Source organism: Siniperca chuatsi, linkage group LG2 (genome assembly GCF_020085105.1).
Source record: "Siniperca chuatsi isolate FFG_IHB_CAS linkage group LG2, ASM2008510v1, whole genome shotgun sequence".
NCBI lineage: Eukaryota > Metazoa > Chordata > Actinopteri > Centrarchiformes > Sinipercidae > Siniperca > Siniperca chuatsi.
In genome coordinates, this window is record NC_058043.1 from 35,312,458 (window position 1) to 35,338,017 (window position 25,560).

At 44.2% G+C, this 25,560-nt stretch overlaps 1 protein-coding gene across 16 annotated transcripts in view; it reads left to right on the forward strand.

The window, feature by feature from the left end:
• The window catches only part of plekha6 (pleckstrin homology domain containing, family A member 6), a 120,250-nt gene that overhangs the window by 41,541 nt on the left and 53,149 nt on the right, over positions 1-25,560 (forward strand). For 11 of the 16 annotated variants that reach the window (XR_006380429.1, XM_044219355.1, XM_044219365.1 and 8 more), the window contains 4 exons: positions 18,096-18,179; positions 20,172-20,364; positions 21,029-21,133; positions 22,402-22,474. Coding sequence is in view for 15 of the 16 variants with exons in the window: in XM_044219355.1 (XP_044075290.1) it covers positions 18,096-18,179; positions 20,172-20,364; positions 21,029-21,133; positions 22,402-22,474 (455 nt within the window). In the remaining variant the exon portion in view is untranslated. Of the gene's footprint in view, positions 1-12,306; positions 12,452-18,095; positions 18,180-20,171; positions 20,365-21,028; positions 21,134-22,401; positions 22,475-25,560 lie in introns of those variants that run through there. The other 5 variants (XM_044219492.1, XM_044219383.1, XM_044219450.1 and 2 more) reach the window with 3 other exon arrangements.

The following is a 25,560-nucleotide window of genomic DNA, read 5'->3' on the forward strand; positions in this document are numbered from 1 at the left end:
TCCTCTGCCTGCTCCTGCTCTCTGCTCCTCTCCCTCTGCTCTCTCTCTGCTCTCTGCCTGCTCCTCTGCCTGCTCCTCTCTCTGCTCCTCTGCCTGCTCCTCTGCCTGCTCCTCTCTGCTCTCTCTCTGCTCCTCTCCTGCTCCTCTGCCTGCTCCTCTCTCTGCTCCTCTCTCTGCTCCTCTGCCTGCTCCTCTGCCTGCTCCTCTCTCTGCTCCTCTCTCTGCTCCTCTGCCTGCTCCTCTCTCTGCTCCTCTCTGCTCCTCTGCCTGCTCCTCTCTCTGCTCCTCCTCTGCCTGCTCCTCTGCCTGCTCCTCTGCCTGCTCCTCTCTGCCTGCTCCTCTGCCTGCTCCTCTCTCTGCTCCTCTGCCTGCTCCTCTGCTCCTCTGCCTCTGCCTCTCTGCCTGCTCTCTCTGCTCCTCTGCCTGCTCCTCTGCCTGCTCCTCTCTCTGCTCCTCTCTCTGCTCCTCTGCTCTGCTCCCTCTCCCTGCTCCTCTCTCCTGCTCCTCTCTCTGCTCCTCTGCCTGCTCCTCTGCTCTGCTCCTCTCCTGCTCCTCTGCTCTGCTCCTCTGCCTGCTCCTCTGCCTGCTCCTCCTCTGCTCCTGCTGCTCCTCTGCCTGCTCCTCTGCTCTGCTCCTCTCTCTGCTCCTCTCTGCCTGCTCCTCTGCCTGCTCCTCTCTCTGCTCCTCTGCCCTCCTCCTCTGCCTGCTCCTCTCTCTGCTCCTCCTCTCTCTCTCTGCTCCTCTGCCTGCTCCTCTGCCTGCTCCTCTGCCTGCTCCTCTCTGCTCCTCTCTCTGCTCCTCTGCCTGCTCCTCTGCTCTGCTCCTCTCCTGCTCCTCTGCCTGCTCCTCTGCCTGCTCCTCTGCCTGCTCCTCTCTCTGCTCCTCTCTCTGCTCCCTCTGCCTGCTCCTCTCTCTGCTCCCTCTGCCTGCTCCTCTGCCTGCTCTCTGCTCCTCTCTCTGCTCCTCTGCCTGCTCCTCTGCCTGCTCCTCTCTCTGCTCCTCTGCCTGCTCTCCTCTCTGCTCCTCTCCTGCTCCTCTGCCTGCTCCTCTGCCTGCTCCTCCTGCTCCTCTGCCTGCTCCTCTCTCTGCTCCTCTCTCTGCTCCTCTCTCTGCTCCTCTGCTCTGCTCCCTCTGCTCCTCTCTCTGCTCCTCTCTCCTGCTCCTCTGCCTGCTCCTCTGCCTGCTCCTCTGCCTGCTCCCTCTCTGCTCCTCTCCTGCTCCTCTGCCTGCTCCTCTGCCTGCTCCTCTCTGCTCCTCTCTGCTCCTCTGCCTGCTCCTCTGCCTGCTCCTCTCCTGCTCCTCTCTGCTCTCTCTCTCCTCTGCCTGCTCCTCTGCCTGCTCCTCTGCCTGCTCCTCTCTGCTCTGCTGCCTGCTCTCTCTCTGCTCCTCTCTCTGCTCCTCTCTCTGCTCTCTCTGCCTGCTCCTCTCCTGCTCTCTCTGCTGCTCTCTCTCTGCTCCTCTCTCTGCTCCTCTGCCTGCTCCTCTCTCTGCTCCTCTCTCTGCTCCTCTGCTCTGCTCCTCTGCTCCTGCTCCTCTCTCTGCTCCTCTCTCTGCTCCTCTGCCTGCTCCTCCTGCTCCTCTCTCTGCTCCTCTCTCTGCTCCTCTCTCTGCTCCTCTCTGCTCCTCTCCTGCTCCTCTGCCTGCTCCTCTCTCTGCTCCTCTCTCTGCTCCTCTCTCTGCTCCTCTGCCCTGCTCCTCTGCCTGCTCTCTCTCTCTCCTCTCTCTGCTCCTCTCTGCTCCTCTCCTGCTCCTCCTCTCTGCTCTCCTCCTCTGCTCCTCTCTCTGCTCCTCTCTGCTCCTCTCTGCTCCTCTCTCTGCTCCTCTCTCTGCTCCTCTCCTGCTCCTCTGCCTGCTCCTCTGCCTGCTCCTCTGCCTGCTCCTCTCTCTGCTGCCTCTGCCTGCTCCTCTGCCTGCTCCTCTCCTCTCCTCTGCTCTGCTCCTCTCTCTGCTCCTCTCTCTGCTCCTCTCTGCTCCTCTGCTCCTCTGCCTGCTCCTCTCCCTGCTCCTCTCTCTGCTCCTCTGCTCTGCTCCTCTGCCTGCTCCTCTCTCTGCTCCCTCTCTGCTCCTCTGCCTGCTCCTCTCCCTGCTCCTCTCTCTGCTCCTCTCTCTGCTCCTCTGCCTGCTCCTCTCCCTGCTCCTCTCTCTGCTCCTCTCTCTGCTCCTCTGCCTGCTCCTCTCCCTGCTCCTCTCTCTGCTCCTCTCCCTGCTCCTCTCTCTGCTCCTCTGCCTGCTCCTCTGCCTGCTCCTCTCCCTGCTCCTCTCTCTGCTCCTCTGACCCGCCACCTCTCCTCCTTCCACCTGTTGCTGCCTAACAGCCAGCACTGCTGATGCTGTAGATGTTGAAGCTACTGCTGCAGCCCTGCAGCAAACATATCTGGGATTTGTGCACGTTTGGCGGCATCCACGTCTAGATTCTTCATTTTTTGGCCCACACCTTCTCAGCACCACCCTTCTTTCGGTTTTGCGTATCCATCTTGACATTTGACAAAGACGCCCTCCTTCATCCGCAGATGTTTGGCTCTGAGCCACGGCATCTGACACGAGAAACAGAGAGGACAGAGGGGGAGGGTGTGGCCGGCCCAGAAAGAGATGTGATTGGGCCAGCCTAGTGTCCTTGTAGAAAATGAACCAATGGGCCGCTGCCCCTGCTTTATGGGCCGGTTGTTAGCAATAAAAACAAAACAAAACTATAAATTATATCGGCCCCAAGGTGCATTGGCCCACCGGGACCAGATTACCAGTCCAGCGCTGCAGACAGCTGAAAAAGGATTTCCCTTTAACTTGAGGAGTGAAAGGAGGGGAAGAATGAAAAAGGCGGTTATGGTTTGTGGTTTAGTCTCGATATCAATCGATACGCCTTTCAGCCCCATGCAGACATATTATGATGATATTTTGCAACATTTTCAGCCTCTTTAAGTACAGTACATCGTAATAGAACATATCTCTGTGAGGAGCCCTATAGAGCAGAGACAGTATGCAGCTCTATGTGATTAAGTGCAGCCTCTCAGGGTTAATGTTGACAGGATGACTTGTTAATATGCGGGTCCTGCTGAGCTCTGGGCCCAGGGGCTCCTACTGGAGCTGCTTTTAATGCTGACCTTAATGCTGACAAATGCATGTGACTGTGGGCCCATGAGCGATCATATAGGAGCTATTCAGTATAATGTGTGAGAGGTTTCTTTTGTCTGTGAGAAGATGGTTGATAAACGAAGAAGGGGAATAACATACAATACAGGACAAAAGAAATGTTTCTACTATCTATTAACTAATATGCAACATTTATTTTTCTGCTCTATATTTTATTGTCTCTTAAGAAAGAGCCATATACAGTATTTCAAAAATTAAACAGAATTACTATCTCTATCTCTTTGGTTCCAGGCGAGTACACAAATTCAATATCCACCTTTACCAATATAGCAGTAATAATTAATAATAATAAAACTGTATTCATAGAGCACTTATCAAAACAAAGTACAAAGTGCTTCTCAGAGAGAGAAATAAAATACCACAGTGAATGATAAAATACTTTTTTTTAAAGCAATAAAATAAACAGCCAGTTCAGGTAAAATCAGGATCTGCTTTCAGATAAAAATGTGTTTTGAGACGAGACTCTGACTCAGACGGCCTGATGTCTTCGGGCAGGTTGATCCAGAGCCTCGGGGCCCTGATGGCCAAAGCTCTGTCCCCCTTAGTTTCCATCCTGGACTCAGGAACAGACAGGAGACCCCTGCCCGAAGATCTCAGACTACGTGAAGGTTCATAAGGGATTACAAGGTCTAAAATATAGTCTGGAGCCATGAAGAGTCTTAAAAGTAATCAACAAGATCTTAAAATCAGTCCTGAAACCAACAGGGAGCCGATGTAAAGAGGCTGAACCAGGCGTGATGTGGTCGCACCTCTCGGTCCTGGTTTACAGCCGAGCAGCTGAGTCCTGTACAGTCTGCAGTCTGTCAGAGTTTTTTGATTAAGACAAGTGAACAGGCTGTTACAATAATCGAGGCGTGAGGAGATAAAAGCATGTACAACAGTTTCTGCATCACTAAGATTTAAAATAGATCGTATTTTTGCAATATTTCTGAGGTGATGAAAACATGATTGGACAAGCTTAGTGATGTGTTGCTCAAAACATAAATTGCTGTCAAACAGGACACCAAGGTTTCTTGCAACAGGCTTGATATGTTGTGACAGGTTACCAGCAGATGGCAGTATTTGTTTAGTGATGTGTTGGGGCCCAAAAACAAGTAATAGTTCAACTGGCTAACAGACACAATGCTATCCAGCCGATATATTCACATGCAACATCACGCCACTTTGTGAAATAGTCACGAAACTTAATCTATAGGATTCGTGTACATGGACACACATTCTGCATTTTCTTCGTGACACTCAGCACAACTTTAAAACTAATGTATTTCAATTGGAAGTATCTTTCGTGCATGTACCACATTTTTCTTCTGGTCAAGTTAGCAATAATAAAGACAGACTTTCAAAATAAAGCTTGCTGAGAAACATTTCAGGTGACGGTCACAGTTTGGTCAGGTTTAGGCACCACTTGGTTAGGTTTATAAAAAGATCATGATTTGGGTTAGAATACTTCTTTAAAACAATCAACTTTGACTAATTTGGATTAGGCACCACAACTGCTTGGTTTGGGTTAGAATAAATAGGCTGCTTTCTTAAAAAAGACAATGTTGACTTTTGGTTTCACCCAGGAATCGAACCCCAGTCTCCCGTGTGAAAGCCCTGTGTTTTATTGAAAATCTGTAGGCATTATATATATTTGCATTCAAAGTGCTTTCAACATTTCAAAACAATTATAACAAACTATTTTAACAGCACTATGTTCCTTTAAACTGCCTCTTCACACAAGGTAAAGTTATGCCAAACCCAAAAATTAAGAGATTGAACTGACTAAAATGAACAGTAGAAATGTCGATGCCACCATATTAGGCTTCCTAGCCGCAAAGAAAAAATCTATTTCAGCATTAACTAACATGTTAACCAGCACGGACATGCAGTTCCGTATATTCTTTAACTCTTCACAAACCTAGAGAAACAGGAGAAATGAGACAAGTGGCAAATAGCCTCTGTTCTGTGCAGCTTCGCGCTGCAGAATGAGGAAGCAGCTCTGTTTACAAAGAGAGGAATGGCAGCAAACACACTGACTACTACTGCAAATAAGTTCAGAGCCGGTAGCTGACTGTAGTGGCTCTGCTCATCAGTCCCCAGAATAAAGAAGCAGCAAACAACATAAGTTCATGAAATGTGACCATACGTTTGGTATGTGTCACATTATACATAATGCAACAACAAACAAATGTGATACAGACGTTGCTGATGTGAAGTACGTTATGATGTGAGAAATATGGAAGGGATGAGTCATTAGAAGAACTGTAATTCACTTCTGAAAAATACTACACTGTATATTATTACTGTGTATTATTTTCCGACGCTTGCGAGAGATACAAATATTCATATCTCTTGTATCTAAATGTAAACTTTGTGTTGCCACGGTCTTGGTCAACCTTGGAATAACATCTTGTTAATTATGTGGGCCATTAAATGTCAGCCAAAGATATGTTTTAATTCTTTTAGAAACAGTGTCTCATTAACATAGTTTATATTTAGTTTCACTTAAGAAATCTGAGTCATTACATCCACTCGCCTCCCTTTTCATTTGGAATGAACACAGTTTATTGATAAACAGCTGAATCTGTGTTCTTCTTTGGCACCAGGTCAGCCCACCTAATATTTAGTGGATTGTCTTTTTGTCCTCGTGCTGCCAGTTAATCGGAAAAAGTGCATGTGACACCGGCTGGAGGCTTGTGACTGCCACCTGCTGGAATTTAAGAGGAGTGAAAAGTCACATGTCACAAATCTGTATTATGGTGTCATCTGTGCAAATATTATATTCTGCGATTCTTGTTGTTAGCGAACACTGTTTTCCCAACAGAGCCCAGTCCACATGGGCATTTAATCACGTAAAGAGAAGACAAGGTTGACTTACTTGCTTTGTCAGGGGCTTTCAATTGCATTTCTTGGTCTTCCTCAGAGAGTTTGCTCAGTTTCATGGAGATGACCTAAATATGAAACGTCAGTCACGTAATAACCGGTCGCACAGTCGAGGTTTCTGCTGAATAAATTCCACCACAGTGCCATTCATTCAGTGTTTGCCAGCAGCCATTAACCTTCCTTACTTGTCCTTTTCATCCTGTCCTTCTTTTTGTGTTTTCTTTCCTATGGCCTTTATTCCTTCCTTCTATCCTTCTGTCTCCTCTTTTTCCTTCTCTTTCCTTTGTTTCCGTCCCTCTTTTCCTCCTTCTTCCTTTCCTTTCCTTTTTTTTTTTTTTTACAATAATTTTCAGCCAGTTCACCAGTTGTTCACCAGTTCGTGACAGAAAAAGCAGGAGGATGTGCACATCCAAAGTTTTTTTCAGCTGCAGGACAACATATGCATGAAAAAAAGAAAAACAATTCAATTCAATTTTATTCATATAGCGCCAATTCATAACAGAAGTTATCTCATTGCGCTTTTCCTATAGAGCAGGTCTAGACCGTACTCTTTATAATATTAATTACAGAGACCCAACAAATCCCACCATGAGCAAGCATTTGGCGACAGTGGCAAGGAAAAACTTCCTTTTAACTGGCAGAAACCTTGGACAGAATCAGACTCAATGGTGGGCGGCCATCCGCCGCTGCCGTGTTAGGTTTTGATAGAGAGAGAGAGAGAGAGAGAGAGAGGGAGAGAGAGAGAGGGGGAGAGGTATGGAGGTATGGGAGAAGGGGATAGGGTTAGGGAGGCACAATGCAAAGACCACGTAGAATAATTATTATTATTATTTTTTTTTTATACAGTAGAATAGTAATTATAGTGCTAATATTAATAAATTTGTTATAATAGGAATGATAGCTATAGGAAGAATAATGTCAGGAGAGAAACGAGAAAGCACAAAACTACGGGAGATAGAAGATGTCGAGTTAGTAACATGCAGTAATGGGATAAAAATGCATACAGATGGAGAGGGAGAGGAGGAGAGAGGAAAGGGGTGCATCATGGGAAGTCTCCCGGCAGTCTAGGCCTATAGCAGCATAACTAAGGGATGGTTCAGGACTCACCTGAGCCAGCCCTAACTATAAGCTTTATCACAGAGGAAAGTCTTAAGCCTACTCTTAAATGTGGAGATGATCAAAGATAACTCCGAGGTTCCTTACGGTGGTGCTGGAGGCCAGGGCAATGCCATCTAGAGTAACTATATCTTTAGATAATTTGTCTCGAATGTTTGGGACCAAGTACAATAACTTCACTTTTGTCAGAGTTTAACATCGGAATATTGCAGGTCATCCAGGTCTTAATGTCCTTAAGGCATGCTTGAAGTTTAGTTAACTGGTTGGTTTCATCTGGCTTGATCAATAGATATAATTGGGTATCATCTGCATAACAATGAAAGTTTATGGAGTGTTTCCTAATAATATTGCCTAGAGGAAGCATATAGAAGGTGAATAGAATCGGTCCAAGCACAGAACCTTGTGGAACTCTGTGACTAACTTTGGCGTGCACAGAGGACTCACCGTTAACATGTACAAACTGAAATCGATCTGATAGATAGGATTTAAACCTGCTTAGTGTGGTTCCTTTATTGCCAATTACATGTTCCAGTCTCTGTAATAGAATGTGATGGTCAGTGGTGTCGAGCGCAGCACTAAGATCTAACAAGACAAGTACAGAGACAAGTCCATTGTCTGATGCAATTAAAAGGTCATTTGTAATTTTCACCAGTGCTGTCTCTGTGCTGTGATGCACTCTAAACCCTGATTGAAAATCCTCAAATAAACTATTGTTATTTAGAAAGTCATACAACTGATTGGTGACTGCTTTCTCAAGGATCTTAGAAAGAAAGGGAAGGTTAGATATAGGTCTATAGTTGGCTAAAACCCCTGGCTCAAGAGTGGGCTTTTTAAGAAGCGGTTTAATTGCAGCTACAGTACTTTAAAGGATTGTGGTACATAGCCTGTTAATAAAGACAGACTGATCATATCCGGTAAAGAAGTGCTAAGGGTAAAATGTCTTTAAGCAGCATAGTTGGAATGGGGTCTAAGAGACAGGTTGATGGCTTAGATGAATTAATCGTTGAAGTTAGTTGTTGAAGGTTGACAGGAGCAAAGCAGCCAAAACACACATCAGGCTCTACAGCTGTTTCCAAGGTTCCTGTGTTTGAAGACAATTCGGCACCGGTTAAAGGCAGGACTTGATGAAGTTTTTCTCTAATAGTTAAAATTTTATCATTAAAGAAGCTCATGAAGTCGTTGCTACTGAGAGCTATAGGAATACATGGTTCTATAGAGCTGTGATTCTCTGTCAGCCTGGCTACAGTGCTGAAAAGAAACCTGGGGTTGTTTTTATTTTCTTCTATTAATGATGAGTAGTAAGCTGCTCTGGCATTATGGAGGGCCTTCCTATATGTTTTAAGACTATCTTGCCAGACTAAACGAGATTCTTCCAGGTTGTTGGAACGCCATTTCCTTTCAAGTTTTCATGTTGTTTGCTTTAATTTGCGGGTTTGGGGGTTATACCATGGAGCTAAACTTCTTTGTTTTATTATCTTCTTTTTTAGAGGAGCGATAGAATCAAGTGTCGTTTGCAGTGAGCCTGCAGCACTATCAGCTAGATGGTCAATTTGGGAGGGGCTGAAATTAGCATAGGTGTCCTCTGTTATATCGAGACATAACATTGAATTAAATGCAGATGGGATCGCTTCCTTAAATTTAGCTACAGCAATATCAGATAGACATCTAGAGTAAGAATTTTTGCCTAATGGCGTGTAGTCCAGTAATGGCAGTTCAAAAGTTATTAAATAATGGTCCGATAAAGAAGGATTCTGTGGAAATACTCTAAATGTTTAAATGTTAAATGTTTAATTTCAATGCCATATACCAGAACAAGGTCGAGGGTGTGGTTAAAACAGTGAGTGACTTTATGCACACTCTGACAAAAACCATTTGAATCTAATAATGAGATAAACGCAGTACTAAGGCTATCATTTTCAACGTCCACCTGAATATTAAAATCACCTACAACTTTATCTGTTTTAAGGACTAAACTTGATTAAAAACTCTGAGAATTCAGATAAAAAGAATAAGGATCAGGAGCGTGGTACACTATAACAAATAGAATTGGCTGTTGTGTTTTCCAGGTCGGGTGTGAAAGACTAAGAACAAGGCTTTCGAATGAGTTATAATTTAGTTTAGGTTTAGGGCTGATTAACAGGCTTGAGTCGAAGATGGCTCGAGGAATGTGAGTATTAATATGGCTAGACGGAGTGGATTTATTTAAGCTAACATATTCTTCATGACCCAGCCAGGTTTCAGTAAGACAAAATAAGTCAATATGATACTCTGATATTAATTCTTTCACCAGTACAGCTTTAGATGACAGAGATCTGATGTTTAAGAGTCCACATTTAATTCTCCTGTTTTGTTGTGCTATTTCAACGTTTTTGTTTAGGTTTTTATTTATAACTCCTCTTCTGTTAACTTTAGATTTTATTAATTTAAGTGGTCGGGGGGCAGACACCGTCACTAAGGAGTTTTGGGTGGGTAACTGTTCTGGAAGCGCAGAGAAGCGTGTAGAACTCTGAGTTGTCATGGTTTTGGTCCACTAATAAACTTGGATATATTTCTGGATATGAGAGCTGCTCCATCCAAAGTGGGATGAATGCCGTCTCTCCTAATCAGACCAGTTCTTCCCCAAAAAGTCCAGCAATTATCTACAAGTCTTAGTTTTGATCACATTTAACTTCGTCGTGGTGGTGTACATGTGGACTGACCAACTCAAAAGCCCAAATGTGTTGGCTGTCAGTGCCTTCCAACATTGTTACGATTGACAGTTATAAAAATGATTGATATGAGCATTTTCTGATTTGCCACATCTCTTATTCATGTTTGGCTAATTTTAGGTAAGTAGAACCTACCTGTTTGAAGTTAGAGAAAGACTGTGAGCATGGTTCAAAGACACCATGCCTGAATAGGAAACAGGATGCCATGCTAGCAAATTAGATTCCTTCCTTCTATCCTTCTTTCTTTCCCACTACTTCCTCTCTTCATCTGCAAGTCTGCAAGTCAAGGACCGTCATTTTTTCCTACTGACCTCCATGATAGAGCAAAAACCTTTACTCCCACTCAACCCCCAACTCTGTGGCCCCAGCTCATTCCTGGCAGAGCTAGATTGGCCATCTGGCCGACAGGGTGCTTTGGGCCGACATATTTTTTACTCTGCTTTTTCACTTTGATTACGCACCAGTGTGGCTGACTGGCCCACTGTGGTTGGGTATTATATCTGTCAGCCTCTCTCTCCCAGCCACTTACTTTTGGTCCAGCTGATTCTAACGTTACCTGGGCCCTGCCCCTTTCCCACGTCTGTTACCTAACACGGCAGCGGCGGATGGCCGCCCACCCTAAGTCTGGTTCTCTCAGAGGCTTCTGCCTTTTAAAGGAAGTTTTTCCTTGCCACTGTCGCCAAATGCTTGCTCATGGTGGGATTTGTTAGGTCTCTGTAAATAATATTATAAAGAGTATGGTCTAGACCTGCTCTATAGGAAAATGAGAAAGCAATGAGATAACTTCTGTTATGAATTGGCGCTATATAAATAAAATTGAATTGAATTGAATTATTACAGGGTGACATCACATGAGTAACTAGGACTGGAGCAAGATGGACAAATAAATAAGTGAAAACAAAATGTAAAGGTGGTGCTGACAACTGAGAGAGAAGAAGCTGAAGTCCCTTGAGGCTGATGCAGCCAAATGTTTTAAAATAACAAATTATTCATTTGGCGCCGCTACCTCAGCCTAGTGAGTCCGAAGGCAGCAGAGAGAGCAGCCCAGTAAGCCCAGTAAGCCCAGTGAGCCCAGTTCAACTGTTGGTCAAGGTTCTGCAGCTGAAGCGGTAAGACAGAAGACAACAGGGAGAAGATAAGCAGGGTTTGGGTTCAGCCAGCTAGCTATTTAGCTATCGGGTGCCTTTTGTTGAAACATGTTTAACTTTTCATAAAGTCGATGTGCCCCTCAATGTGACTTTCCGTGAACCGACCAATCACAGCCTGGATGGGGCGGGACATTAAAAACAGTTTGACGTGCTACAGTAACCTTTTCAAATGTTGAACTCATTGTTATGAATTAATGGTTATGATTATTGACAAGTTAGTACTTAGCATTAACAAATTAGGGCCGGTCTGACTCAAAAAGTCCAGGGCCAGTTTCATTCCCAGTCCAGCCCTGGCTTCTGGCCAAAGGAGTAGATGCTTGTTTAGTGGAGCACTGGATAGTAGGAGTTCTCTCATGACTCTGGGCAGATGTGTACTCACATAACTGCGACCACGTGGGGTTTTTGTCCTTTATGAGAAAACCAAGAGACCAATGAGAGATAGGGCTGGATATCGTTTAAAAAATGACCAGACCAGTACCAATACCAGTATCACCCTTAAAGTGATACGATACCAACAGAGTGCTTCATTTGATCATGTCCCATCATGTGAATGGAAGCATTCAGTTACGTAAAATGCCACCACTCCTCCCCATCCAAAGGATTTTTACTCAAATACATTTTGAAAGTGTTCTTTATTTTGAGTGTCTCTGTATACAGAGAGCCAGCACAACAGACCGGCCTCGTCTATCAGAGTGTTGAGTAATGGGAAACTTTCATTCTGAAGGACTGAGTTAACAGTTTGAGTCAAGCACAGAGGTTGCATTAGGCTGTGTAGCTCTGTGTCTGTTTTACAAACCAACTGCAAAAAAACAAACACAAAGCCAGCGGTGCTGCTGATCCAGCGGACTGTGAGCTGAAGGTTTCCCGGTGAATACACCGATCTCTTCGGCTGTCGCCGTCCCTCCTGCCCGGCCTGGACAGCCAACTCCGTCAAAACCATACGAAGAGTCATTTTTTGTAGATCTGGGTACAAAACGGATCGAAGGCAGGTATTGTTTGACTGGAGATGTTTTGGTTCTGGGTTAATTCGGTCGATACCTTAAAGGTATCGAGTACCGATACCCAGCCCTACACACAGACCATGAGAGAGAGAGAGAGAGAGGACAGCAAGTGAGATAAAGATAGAGAGAGACCATGATAGAGATAGAGTGTATATCTACCAGACCGAGAGGACTGAATAAGCTGAGTGTTGCAATTCTCAGCCAGAAGGCAGCGAGTGTGAGAGAGAGAGAGAGAGAGAGGAGGGGGAGGGGGAGACAGGTGGGGAAACAAGCAGAGAGAGAGAAGCATGCAGTCTGAAGGAGGGAGAAGAGGACAGCGGTGTGTATCTCCCTCCTCTCCTCCATCTGTCCAGCCGCTCTCCACCTCTCTGTTCAGCTCTTCGTCTGTCCGTCCCGTCTCCTGTGCTGTTGGTACATGACGGATCCAGGGGAGGATGTTGAAGTTCCGTGTGGACAGGAGAGTCAGGTAGGTGGAGGGACAAAGGAGGAAGTGACACGCGGGGCTGGAGTTGGGACAAGACGGGGAAGAAGAGGAGAGGAGGAGGGGCGTTTGATGGAGGAGTGGACGGCCAGGAGCTTGGAGGTCAGAGATGACTGCAATGCAGTGCCAGCAGGAAACACAGGGAAACCATGAGTCCCGCTGTGTACAGCATGTATGGTTAATGTGTACAGTGATGTATAGAGTACAGTGTGTTGGTTAGTGTGTGTGTGTGTGTGTGTGCGTGTGAGAACCATGTGACACGGTGTGGTGGTGTGTTCTACAGTGGTGCAGTGCTAAATCAGGAGCAGGAATTTAAAGATCTGTGCGTTTTCTTCAGCCAGTGGGACTACAGCGTACTGCGACCGCACTAAAGGACCTCTTTCCTTTCATATCATGTTTCTGTAGTTATCACTTTTATCTGTTCAGCCAAAGTTGAGTCCATCTTAACTACAATACTCACATGTCGGGCTAAACAATCTGAGGAAAATATCTATCTTGTCGGACCAATATTGCAAATAAATTACAATTGAGCGTGAACTTTTATTCTTGACCTTGGAAGCAGTTAAAAAAGAACTACTTACCTACCTACTCACAAGCTTTTTCCAGAGCTTTCAACCGCATCTCACAGCCTTCCCCAGCAGGTGGAGTTTGCAATTAACTGATGTGACTGAAGTTCCATACTAAACTACATCTGCTGAGGAAACAGCTGTGGAAAAAACTAGTAAGTGGACATTTGGTTACAATTTGTGTGGCCTCTGTAATATTTAACCTGATACAGTTGTGCCAACCATAATCACAAATCTAGCTCTTTCCTACATGACAAGAATCAGATGAAATAAAGTAGCAGTTGCTGCTGAGGTCCAGGTCTTATTAGTGATTGGCTTCTATAAAACCAATGACCAATGTAGTTATGTAGACATAATTCTGATCATTTGAATGTGATGTTGTATTTATTGTTAAAAGCTTCATAGTCAGTTTACAGTCTAAAGTGCAGTTTGATAGTTGACCTACAAGCCCTAAGGATACTGTTGACATCTTTGCACTGTAGCTGCTTAAGTTAATGTTAACTTAACGAGCTTTTGAAGTCAAGTGTTTCTGGAATTTTTACCTCTTAAAACCTTTTCTCTGCTCCATGCACCTTGGAAGGAGGAGAAGTTGTGCCAGAAATCCTCTGATGTTGAATAAACGTCAGTTTATCGATCAGGACTGACACTGAATCAATGTGATGTTGAAACAACATTACACTAATTCACTACAAGAAACCAGACCTTTTCTTCACATGGTCTTATTCATTTACACATTTGCTCCATTAAAAAAAATGTACTTAAAAGTTAGCTAAATCATAAACCTTTCCGAAAAGTGATCAATTTAAATACATAATGATTAAATGTGCCTTGGAATGTTCATGAAGCTATACTTACAGATCAAATATAGAAAGTGAAATATAATGTCTTGCAAATGAAACATTGACCACTGTTACATGTTTTGATGGACAGCACAGCCGTCATCACTGAGGTCACTGAGTACTGTCACTGTTCAGGTGCTCAGGTGTCAACATAATATATTGCTAAAACAAATCTGAGACCAGATTCACAAAACCAAATCATTGATCTTCTTGGGGCTGGGAGGGGCCATTAAATCCCTAATATCATAGTTTATTGGGGTACAAACGTGCAGGCTTTCATTACTGTCTCCTTGACGGCCTCTTGTCTGAAAGTGGTTGGTTGGAGTGACTAATAATAACAATATTGATAATCTGGGAAATGAGGCTGTGCCTGTACCGATTTGTATCCAAATGTGCACACACCTGACACACAATCTGTTTTGTAAAAATGAGGTAGGCTAACACTGCGTATTTCTCTGTATTTCACCAGCAGCTACATGTCGGATGTTCAGTAAAACATGAACACCAACATGCAGCAGGAGGAGTTCCCTGACCTTCCAGTGCTGAACACTGAGCACTGAAAGTTAGCTGAATTTTAGCTTTTGGAGGCATTTGATGACTGGTCATTACAAATATTTCGGGGACAAATGTCCATTTTTGTAGCTACTGTTAATATGAATTCTGAAGAGGAACCCACAGAAAGTTTCTCTTCAACTGAAAGCATGACTTTAAAGTGTTTTGAAGTTTCTGTATAGGACTTGAGGTCCCTGATAAAACTTTGATGTTCTTTTACTGGACAATCTTCCATTTGAATCCCTGTATCACTGTTGTTTATTGATCGGGGGGAGGGGTGGGTGGGGGGTGGTGACTTTTTCTTTCATCTTGACCTTCCCTGGAGCTACAAATAGTTTTCCTTGAGCCTCTCTGAGTGACAACCTTTACGTTTAATAGCAAACCGTGACTCTTAAACCTTGGCCCTCTGACCCCCCTCCCCTCGTCGGGAACCACCAGCCCAACTTCCTTTGTCCTCTCCTATAGCAGCTACTCAAACGTTACCTATGACAATTCAGCTGTGAAACAAAAACAAAACGCTAACTTAGTCCGGACAGTTATCACAAAGTGCAAAACCTCCTTACAAATCATCACACAAGCTGCGTGTGCACGTCAGCAGAATATGAATATATGGGTGCACGGCAGCCACCCCTCCTACCACACACAACCAACAGAATTTAATAAGCCACACACACACAGCGCGCACACAGCCAGCATCCCAAATAAACCCGAACATACACAACAGTGGCAGCAGTGGCCAGAATAATATCAACAGTAAGAATACAATTAGAACGGATGACTTTTTAAATCTGATTTGTTTAGTATATCAGAGGCCCCCCCGCCCCCCGCCCATCTGTGGCTCGCCACCGCGAGCACATCTCCGTACTGCTGCTGAGTCAGCGGCACCGGCTACATCCACTTCTTCCGCCAACGATGCATCTGCCAAGGTAACGTTACGCAGGCTAGCCAGGCCTGATGCTAACGTTTTTAGCCAGCTAGTTTCATCTGAACGCTCCAAATGTCCCACCGTTCAGGAGAGTCTGAACAGGACTCGCACCATGCTGTAAATGCATATCCAGATTTCATTTAAACTTAAATAAACTTTAAATAAACTTACATTTAAATAGTACAAGAAAATAACCTGAATGTGTTGTGTCAGCCTTATGCTGCCACCTTCTGCCCCCACAGATATAAAACCCTCCGTTACACTGAGGTTACGGTAGGCGTGCGAGAAACCGAGTTTAGCGAGTCCCGTCACCATACAGCGGTAAAACACGAATATTGAAAAGAAAAAACGTATTTAAAAGAAATACAAAATACAAGACTTTAAAGTTGTATGTCCCTCCCATATTGCCTCCCCAGTGCTTAAAAAAATATTTGACATGCCTGCCCTGTTTTGCCCCCCACACACATAAATAACGAACAACAGTCCCATCGTTTGGGCAGTTGAAGATACTGTAGCATTGTTTTTCTAGGGGAGGGCCTGACTCTCCCCCCTCTTTGCCCTTTCCCTCCGAGAAGCGACTTCAAGATGTTTTCCTCATTACATAGAAATGATTTAGTTTTCTTTGTCATCTAAAACCAAGCAAGTTGCAGCATGACTGTGAAGAAGTGCTTTGTTTGAAAGACATGGTTGTTCCCCTGTCCTCGTTTCATTTAAAATGGCGGGAAAGTTGGCAGTGGGCACATTGAGACAATACATTTAAACTGTTGATTTTTCAAACTCAACCATATAGCAACCTTTCCGACCATAACTCAGTGTTGAATGAACATCTTTGCTCTCTGGGATATTAAGAGTTTCTGCTGTTTATCTAATGCATGGAATTAACATTAATTAGCTACAGCTGTCGGCGACAGTAGTCATTATACAGTAGTTGGGATCAATGGCACAGACCTAAACGTTCCTCTCCTACAGCTTGATCGGACGCTGACAGGTGTGTCATAATTAACATCATGGCTCTTGCGATTTGAAAATGACAATCTTTGAAACTGCAGTTTCGATTGAACTCTACCTGCCCTACTCACAGGCCGTATATACGTTACAAGACTAACTGGTCTCTGTAATTGTGACAGGTTTTTGGTAAGACTCCCACATATGAAACTCTATATGTAAATGATTATTACTTTCTCCTTACATATTTGTTCCCACTTCCTCTGAGGTGTGCTCTGCATAGCACAGCCTAAAAAGGTGATGCTGATGTTCATGCGTCCTAGAAGGGAAATGCCTTGTTTATCTTTAACATCTGGCAGAGTTGTGGTTAGCTGTTTGATGACGGAGAGATGGGGAGACTCGTGAATTCCGGACAGTCCAGAGAGCCGCGCAGCTGTCCTGTTTGTCCTCCTGCAGAGACACGATGTGGATCCTGATCCTGCTGCCTGATTTTTACTGTTTATCCCGCAGCTGCCGCTATGTGGGTTTGTAGGTTATCACTGAGCAGGCAGGCACCACCCTGACAGACTGTGTCTCCCTCTCACACACACACCCAGGGCATACACATCCCCAACCAATCCCTTGCAAGGCAGGCTCCAAAGACTGTACCAGTAACCAACCCGGTCTCTGGCAAAACACCTTAAGTTACCTCCTTACCTTAGCATTCTTTGTCAAGTAGTCAGCACTGACTTTTTAACCACGGCCACCATCTTTCCACAACCTTCACTGAGTCCTTAGAGCTGCCTAAACAAGACGACCAACACTTCAGTGCTGCAGTTGGCAGGAGCAGACTCTGCAGGACCACTAATGAAAAGTGAACTGTTAGCAGATACGTTTCTTCGTTACTTTGACACACAGACTGTTTATTCTGCTGTGATTCTGTTTCAGTGTTTCGGCGATGATTCAGTTCAAATCAGTGACTTTATTGTTTTGACTGTTTATCAGAAACCATATTCCAGCAGCAGTGAACAAAAGGCCTGTTTTCCAAAACCAGCAGGGACTTCACACATTCAGGCCTTCAAAACAAACCCAGTACTTGTTTTGTGTGCTAGCTCTGAGTCATTCTGTTTTCTACTGTGTGTGTGTGTGTGTGTGTGTGTGTGTGTGTGTGTGATAGAGAAACAGAGATTAAGACTCTACAGCATGTGTGTGAGGAGGCCACACAGATATCCCATGCAGAAACTGGGCCACATGCCAAATGACAGACACACACAGACACACACAGACACACACAGACACACACACACACACACACACACACACACACACACAGAGGGCCCTGGCATCCAGGGCAGCAGCATGTGAGATGGCAGTCCTGAGGGAGCTGAGGATTCTGAATACCGCAAAGTAAATGAAGCGAGGATGGAGCTGATGCAGGCAGACAGCTACGGTGTTGTGATCAGCTGATGCATCAGCTGAGTGTGTGATGTCATCAGTGATTGGGCGGTATGGTCAGCTGTCAAACCCAGTGCTTGTTTCACTTTTTTGTTGTAACCAACCAAAGATAATTCTGGTTTTGTCCGTCATTCCTGTCAGTAATAGGAAGTTCGCTGCTGACAGCTGGGTTCTTGGCACATGTCCATTCCTGCTGAATCAGAACTGAGAGAAATGCTGGAGGAAACTGTGAACTTAAGACCCACGTTGTAATAAACTGTAATTATCTTTATCCTTGTTGATAATCCCAACTGACCAATGAAGAGATCTGAGTGACGTCCTGGGATGTCTTCTTTAACATCTTATTACCTTCATCTGCTTGTTTCCAGTCAACATGACCCCAGTGGACCAGCTGGACCAGCAGTGAGCCCGATCCAGCTGGAAGAGCCCACACCAATACACTCCTATCTGCAGTAAGTAAGACAGAAACCGAACTTACCAGCAGTAATGTATATCTTCAGCTACATTTACTCCCACTGCAGAACAACTCTACAAATCCTGTACTCATTCCACCAGCAGGCAATATTCTGTAATCTAGAGAAATTTGTTAGCATAAAAACCTGGCCACTATCTGTTAGCGCAGCCCATCCCTCTGTAGTCTAGTATCATTAGCTACCAGCATTCACACGTGGATTCTACTTCTTCTCACACAACATTAGCCACCCAGTGTCCACACTCTTTCTTTCTTTTGTGCTAAGCAGCCTCCAACCTTTCAGCCACATATTGTGAAGCCCATTTGCTTCCGGCTATACAGGTCAGTCCTACAAATTCACAACAATTCTTTTGCCAGCCAAATACTTCCACAAGCAGCTTGAATGAGTGGAGAGAACTGTGAAAAAGGAGAATGAATCATGCAGTGCAGCTGCAGTGCGTGATTCACTCCATGCACTTCCACTGGATGCAGTGTGAAATGCAGCATGAGCAGCAGCACCCACCAGCTCATCAGCTGGCCTGTACAGGCTGCTAGGAAGCATCTCAGACATTTCAGCAAGGACATCCTGGAAATATTAGTCTCAGACATGTTTGATGCAAGCAGAACAAATCATTGTACTGAATCACAAAGCAAGTTCAATAGTTAGTGCCACTGATAGACAATGTTACAGCTGCATCATCTTCCCAGCAGCTTTAGAAAAAATAGAGTATTTTGATAAAAACAATGTGTACGGTATGCTTTCAGTGAATGAAAGGCATCAGTGACATGATTTACTGCATGATGAGACTCTTCTTACCACACACAGACTGTAGGAGAAGACGACAGGAGGAAATAAGAGGGAAGGTGGAGGAACGAGCAGAGTTTCATTTGAGGAAGTGTTAAGAATGAGAATGGAAATGAGGTGCAGCACATGCATTAACCCCCCCACTGGTCAGATGGGGATCCCTGAGCTTGTTGTTACAAACTGGCATCAGTGGGTCCCTGTTTTAGTTACTGGCCTGCCCATGTGGATGTACATTACTGGTCTAATTCATTAACTTTATTTCATGTAATCTAACCTTTGATAAAAGACATTTGGTGTGAACTCCAGTGGGGTGTTAACTATTTGCCCAGACAGCAGTGAGACTCACCTTTCCCACAGCCAGGTTTGGACCCTGTACACAGGCATTCTCTATGGGCCCCTCCCCGCATCATTCTAGTGTCTGTATACGCAGATGCTACTATATAGGACTTTAGGGTAAGGGGCTAACATCTGAACGGCCATATGTATGTTTCATTATAACAACTGTTACTGTACAATAATACTAGGGCTAATTAGCCCCACCCTACAATACGAGAACAATGCTGCTGCCTTATTTCCATGTTTTCTACATGAGTCATCAGCCAGTGAGGAGGCTGACTTTTAGCCTGGGACCTGCTTCATTGTGGCGCTAAGTTAGCATGAGTTTTGCAACGTTCCCATTTTCCTACGAGTCAGCCTGGTAGTGTTGACTTGCCAAGACTACCAGCGTAAACTATATTAGGAATGTACCGGAGCAGACTGGACTAGACTAGACTGCAATGACCTAGACAGGACTGGGCCAGTAACGTGGACTAGATTGGGATATACTTACTATAATTAAAATGCACTGGGTCAGTAAGAAAGACACAAGTCCTGCAAACTAAATAATTAATAATCTTGGCCGTGGTCAAACCGACGCTGACGGTGTGAAAGTCTCTGGCGTCAAAGTCACACTCTGTAACAACATCACACTCTTTCCACCTTTGTGTCTGACAGCCAAGAGTCATTATTCACATGGCCACTAGAGGTCATTGTCAGGTAAATGTAACCATCGGCCCTTTCTCTGGTGAAGGAGGTCTCTGTAGGCAAGTCTGCAGCGTGGCAGCCTGGACAGGTCAGTCCAGATCACATTTGCACCATTTGTCATTGTGCACAGTTAATTTTCTGGCAGTCACTCACTTCTCTTGGCAGGCTACAAGACAAAAAGGGGAAGAAGTGCAAATGCACCGGTGCACTCGTCGGAGCTCACGCCTCTGCTCTTCTGTCCAGGCACTGTGATCTGGATATGAATGGGAAAGCGAATACTGCTGCTGAGAAGATCACTCACTCCAAAAGTGCCAGTATGGTGTCAGACCTGTCCCCAGAAGCCCAGCCTTACACCCGGGTGAGACACACACACACACACACACACACACACACACACACACACACACACACACACACACACACACACACACAAAGTAACCCATCTCTTGTGCATTAAACCTGAACTCTGAACTTTGAACAAGGCCTGCAATACCAATGCGACTGCAGCATGCTTTTCATGGTCAGTGCTGGTCGGACTGAATAAAACAGCCTTTCATTTCATCACTCCTCAGCACGTCATGTGATCACACTCGCTCTTGTTGCTGAGAGGGTCCTGGCTTAGGTAACAAGTTGTTCATCACATCTTTTTTGACCTCATGTCCCAAATGTACCTCATGTCACATGACCCCCGAGGTTGAGGAAATTATTCATTACATCATTTTATTTCAACTACTCAGATCCAACCCCAGCGTGTAGTCAATGAATTCACTGACTGGATGGTATCGGCTACATCTGTAGCAATGCTATGACTTACTGGTTCAGAATCAACTGATGGACACACACTACTGAGCATCCATGTGGAAGTTCACTTAAAATCTATGCTTGCACTTTATGGATGGAGACATGTACTCGTTCACTGAGTCTGCAAATTGCTTGGTATTTGATAAATGTTATGTAATAAATACATAACCAATATATAAACCTTCTTCCTCTTCTTCTTCCATATCTCCTCTGACCTGCAGACGTCTCGCACTCCCAGAAAGGCGGCTACGTTTGGGAAGCGCTCCAACTCTATGCGCAGGAATCCCAAAGCGGTGGTCACCAAACAGGGATGGCTGCACAAGCAGGTAAACCCTTTTCTCTCTGACCGCAATGCTAAAGAAGAACAAGTCCCGCTTAGTAGCACTCAGCCTGTGGTCACATAATGCCTTCTGTAGCTCTGGACGAGCTTTGTCAGGTCTGTCATAGTGAACACAAAACCAAAGACACTATCAAGTTGCATTATGGGAATTGTAGGATGAAGCTTGAGCCATACTAAGGACTACAACTGTGTTGCTTTGATTCTTTGATCTGTCTGTAGTAACTCCTGTGCTTACTTTTGATGAAAAGGATTTGAAGCACAGTCTGATAATGAGCAAGCACTTTGTACACCCATCCAGAGTGGCATGATGGTAATTCTGAGGAGACTCGTGAGAGGGATGACTGTCTGCTCTCCGGAGCAAATGAACATGCAGTGGGGCCACAGGTTTTAGGTAGTGTCACATTCCATCAACAGATTCACCAGATTGGTAATTTAGTACTCTATTTGCACCTTTTGAAGCAAAATGAGCCATTATGGAAGTGAAGGAACGATTGACAGAATAACAGGGGTTGGTACAAATGACCAACACAGACATTTAGTCTATTTGTTAACATGTCCAAAGAGTCAGATTAAGACAAAGAGATCACATCAAACCCACCTACTGTAATATCAGAAAAATAAAATAAATAAATTATTTAAAATAAACCTCTATCTTATGTAAGTGTTTAGTCATTTTTATTTGGCTTCCTGGGATTTGTTACCTGGTATTCAAGTAGAATCCGACTGGAGGATAAAAACATGGAGTGCCTTCAAAACCATTCACCACCAGTGTTTGTTCAGGTCGAGTCTGACAGGGTGCCTAGTCAGATCATCGTAACATCTGCCTTTCAGCAACACTTACATCCAATACCAGTGCTCAGTACTGAAACAGGAAGTAGGATGACCTTCATACTGCATGGCGAAAACTCAAAGTGTGGAAGCTGGGGGGGCAAATGTGCAGTTCTGGCCTTCTGTTTTTCAAAGGTTAAATAAGAAATCCACTGAAGTGACCGAAACCGACCATGAGCCTGCTGCACTGGCCATGTGCATATTAATGCAGGAATATGTCCCCCACTTTTATGTTTGATAGCTTTTGCATGATAGTGGAGTTGTGTGGCCAGGAGGCAGAAGCTGTATCAGGCTGTGGCTACACAGACAATACTGTTCAATGCAGATCAATTCATTGTTGCTTTTTATGGGGTTTGTTGATAATAATTATGAGAAAGATGAAGATGATGATGATGATTAATGAGTGTGTGACGTGTGTTCCTACAGGCCAGCAGTGGAGTGAAGCAGTGGAACAAGAGGTGGTTCGTCCTCACAGACCGATGTCTCTTCTACTACAAAGGTTTGTGCTTCACTCTGTTCTCCAGCCCGGATATCTGTGTGCATGAGGGTTAGTAACTTGTTAGTCTGGTTCAGTTAGCACGTGGCCTCTGTGACAACAAAAACATACAGCATCCTGATGATGTGTAAAGTCAAGTTTAAAAAAATGTTAAAATTGGTAAATACAATAGAAATGCATAATTTGCATAGTTTCTGCATGATGCCGTATCACTCCCTGTGGCCATACTGTTGACAGCTACACTGCAATGCTGTGCTTTACATTTGTTAAATATTTGGTGGTGGTGTGTCTCACTTTGTTCTCATGAAACTAATGATAAAATCAAGAGGAAACATTAGTCAGCCATGTTGAGTAGGTTACTTTCATTCTTTGCAATGCTGTAAAATGTTACAATGTTTAATCCGACTTTCATCATCTTGTTGAGACTGCATATATTTCACCTGGTGGTGTCAAACATTTGCTGACTGCTGGCTTTTCAAAGGCTTACACCACGATTTAACTGCACAACTACCAAAGCCTGCTGACGCTACATGGCCAGGCCAACTACTTTCATGTCCACCACACACAGCTCGGCACCACTTTCATTGCAACATCCCAGTTTGGTGGGCCTTTGTGTTGTTTATTATTGATGCTGAAAGTTTGTTCCCGCAGTGCATTTCTATGGAAGTTTTTAAAATTGGACTTTATTAGTTGTAACCCACAAAGACAATCCACAAAATGCGTACCATGACTACAAATTTTTCACCATGCACTTTTGCATGCACCAAGTATTATTATTTATTTTTTATTTCTGTTGTGCAAAGTCATAGCCACAAAAATACAGAGCAATTTGCAAATATTACAGTTACTCTGTAAAAACATTTTATATCATTTTTATGTGAAATTAAGTTTTACTCAGCCACGGCAGCTCACGTTTTTGTTCCTGTAGCACCAAAGCTGCCACAGCTTCCTGTTCATTTTATAATGATTGTGTTGTGATATTTAAACAAACCATCCATCAACAGGGAAATAAAAGCCTCGTGTATGAGACTTGAGTCACTCGAGAGCTCCAGCCAGCTCACATCTGTGAGCATGCATGGCCGGCTGGCTAGATAGCGACCACCACAGGCGTTAGCTTGCTGTCGCGGCAGTTTGTGGAGCTTCTCTCTGCTGCTTTGGTGCTACGGGAACAAAAACGTGAGCTGCTGTGGCTGAGTCGCTCTCCTCCTGGGCCTGTCTAAGTCGTAGTGCCGGTTAGAAACATAGCTATCAATCAAGGCGGGGCCAACAATCTAAACTGGAGGGAAAGCAAACAAAGACAGGAAGTAAAACCACAAGACACACGAGGACAGGAGAACACTACAAAATAAGACAGGAAACAGGACAAAGCCTAGACTGACTGTTCCAGGCTTCTGCTAAAGCCTGGAACAGTCAGTCTAGGCTTTGTCCTGTTTCCAAAATATAATAAATATAGCCAATGAGAGGCAGAGTAGGGGCGGGTCTACTGATGACTCTTCTTCCAGCACAGACTGTAGTTCTGTCAGTTCATGTGAGGGAATCTCGCCACCCGCTGGTGTAGCTAGTAACTGCACCTCAATTTACAGATTCCTCTTTACAGACCTGCTGTGGTACGAATTGGACAAAATTCCACAAATAAATAGGAGGGAAGTCACAAATGTCACGTGGCCTGCAAGCTGACAGGAAGCAGTCTGCTTTCACATGGATCACATGGATCCACAAATGCTGAAATATCACTTTACATGTATTTGTTGTGGTGAAACTATTTACATCTGTAAAACCTCTATCATTTTATGTGAAATTAAAATGCGTTTTTCAGAGAAAGTTATGCATATTTGCAAATCACTGTATTTTTGTGGATATGACTTTACACACCACAAATAAAAAATACATGTTTGTGCGTAGTGAAATATTTGTTGTCATGGTACACATTTGTGGATTGTTAAAATCCAATAAAAACTTCCATACAATTCAGCTGTCAGTCACGGTGAGCCACGAGTAGTTCAGTCATTGTTCCTGTGATGTCTGAAAGCACTGCTATATTTCATCAGTGTGGCGAAGTGTAGTATGTAATCATATTTCATTCAACAATGTCTACTATTGCCAATCTAGTCCTGCAATGTACTGACAGGATACCATTGAGATCTGAGAATATTTCTGAATGAAATCACTACTTCACCCAGCTATTTAGATCACTGCTAGTCAGTAACAAAAGGATTTTGTGTAATTAACTTTCTATTATGCTGCGACCTCTTCTCATATAAACGACGAGAGCTTTGACGATACTGGAAATGTTCATCTTTCAGCCATATTCAGTATTTGTGTACTTTCTGTGTGTGTGAAGATGTGTGGATGTGCATGCACTCATCAGAGGCTTTTCTCACATGCAGATTGATGGGTCACTGAGCTAATTTTGGGCTGCAGCCTGGCTCTGCTCTCACAGCAGTAGCTCTCTTCAGCAGAGTACACCACTGGGGTAATGCTGGCTGCAGTCTCTGAAAATAAAACACAGAGAATCTCAAAGACTTTAACAACCAAAGATGAGACAAGCAATGAAAAATCTGAGAGAAAGTGATAAATTAACAGACAGGAAGAAGAGAGGTTGGCGAGGTAATGGAGCACAACAGAATGCTGACTGTCATGTGAAGTGATTTGTTCAGATGCGTATTAAAGACATAGAGAGGGTAATTCACGCCTTTGCATTATCTGGATTGCAACTCTTTACTTCAGCACTTTGCATTTCCCCCCGATTCTAACAGGCAACAGAAACAGGTGCCAGGAGAAGACACCTTATTACCCTGATTTTAGCCTCACTGCACTGGCTTCCATTCAAATTCAAAACAGATTCTACCACTACTACTGTTATTACATTACTTAATACATACATTTAACAACCCAGAATGAACTCTTAGTTCTGCAATACGCTTCTCCTTCAGTTCCCAAAACTGTATTTTAAAAATAAATTAAACCTTTGCTGTCAGAGCCCCTAAACTTGATAACATTAGCCACATCAGTTTGAATCTTTAAAGCCCCTCAAACCTGCCCTCTGTGACTTTACTGTCACTTCTTTTCACTGTTTTTCCACTTGCTGA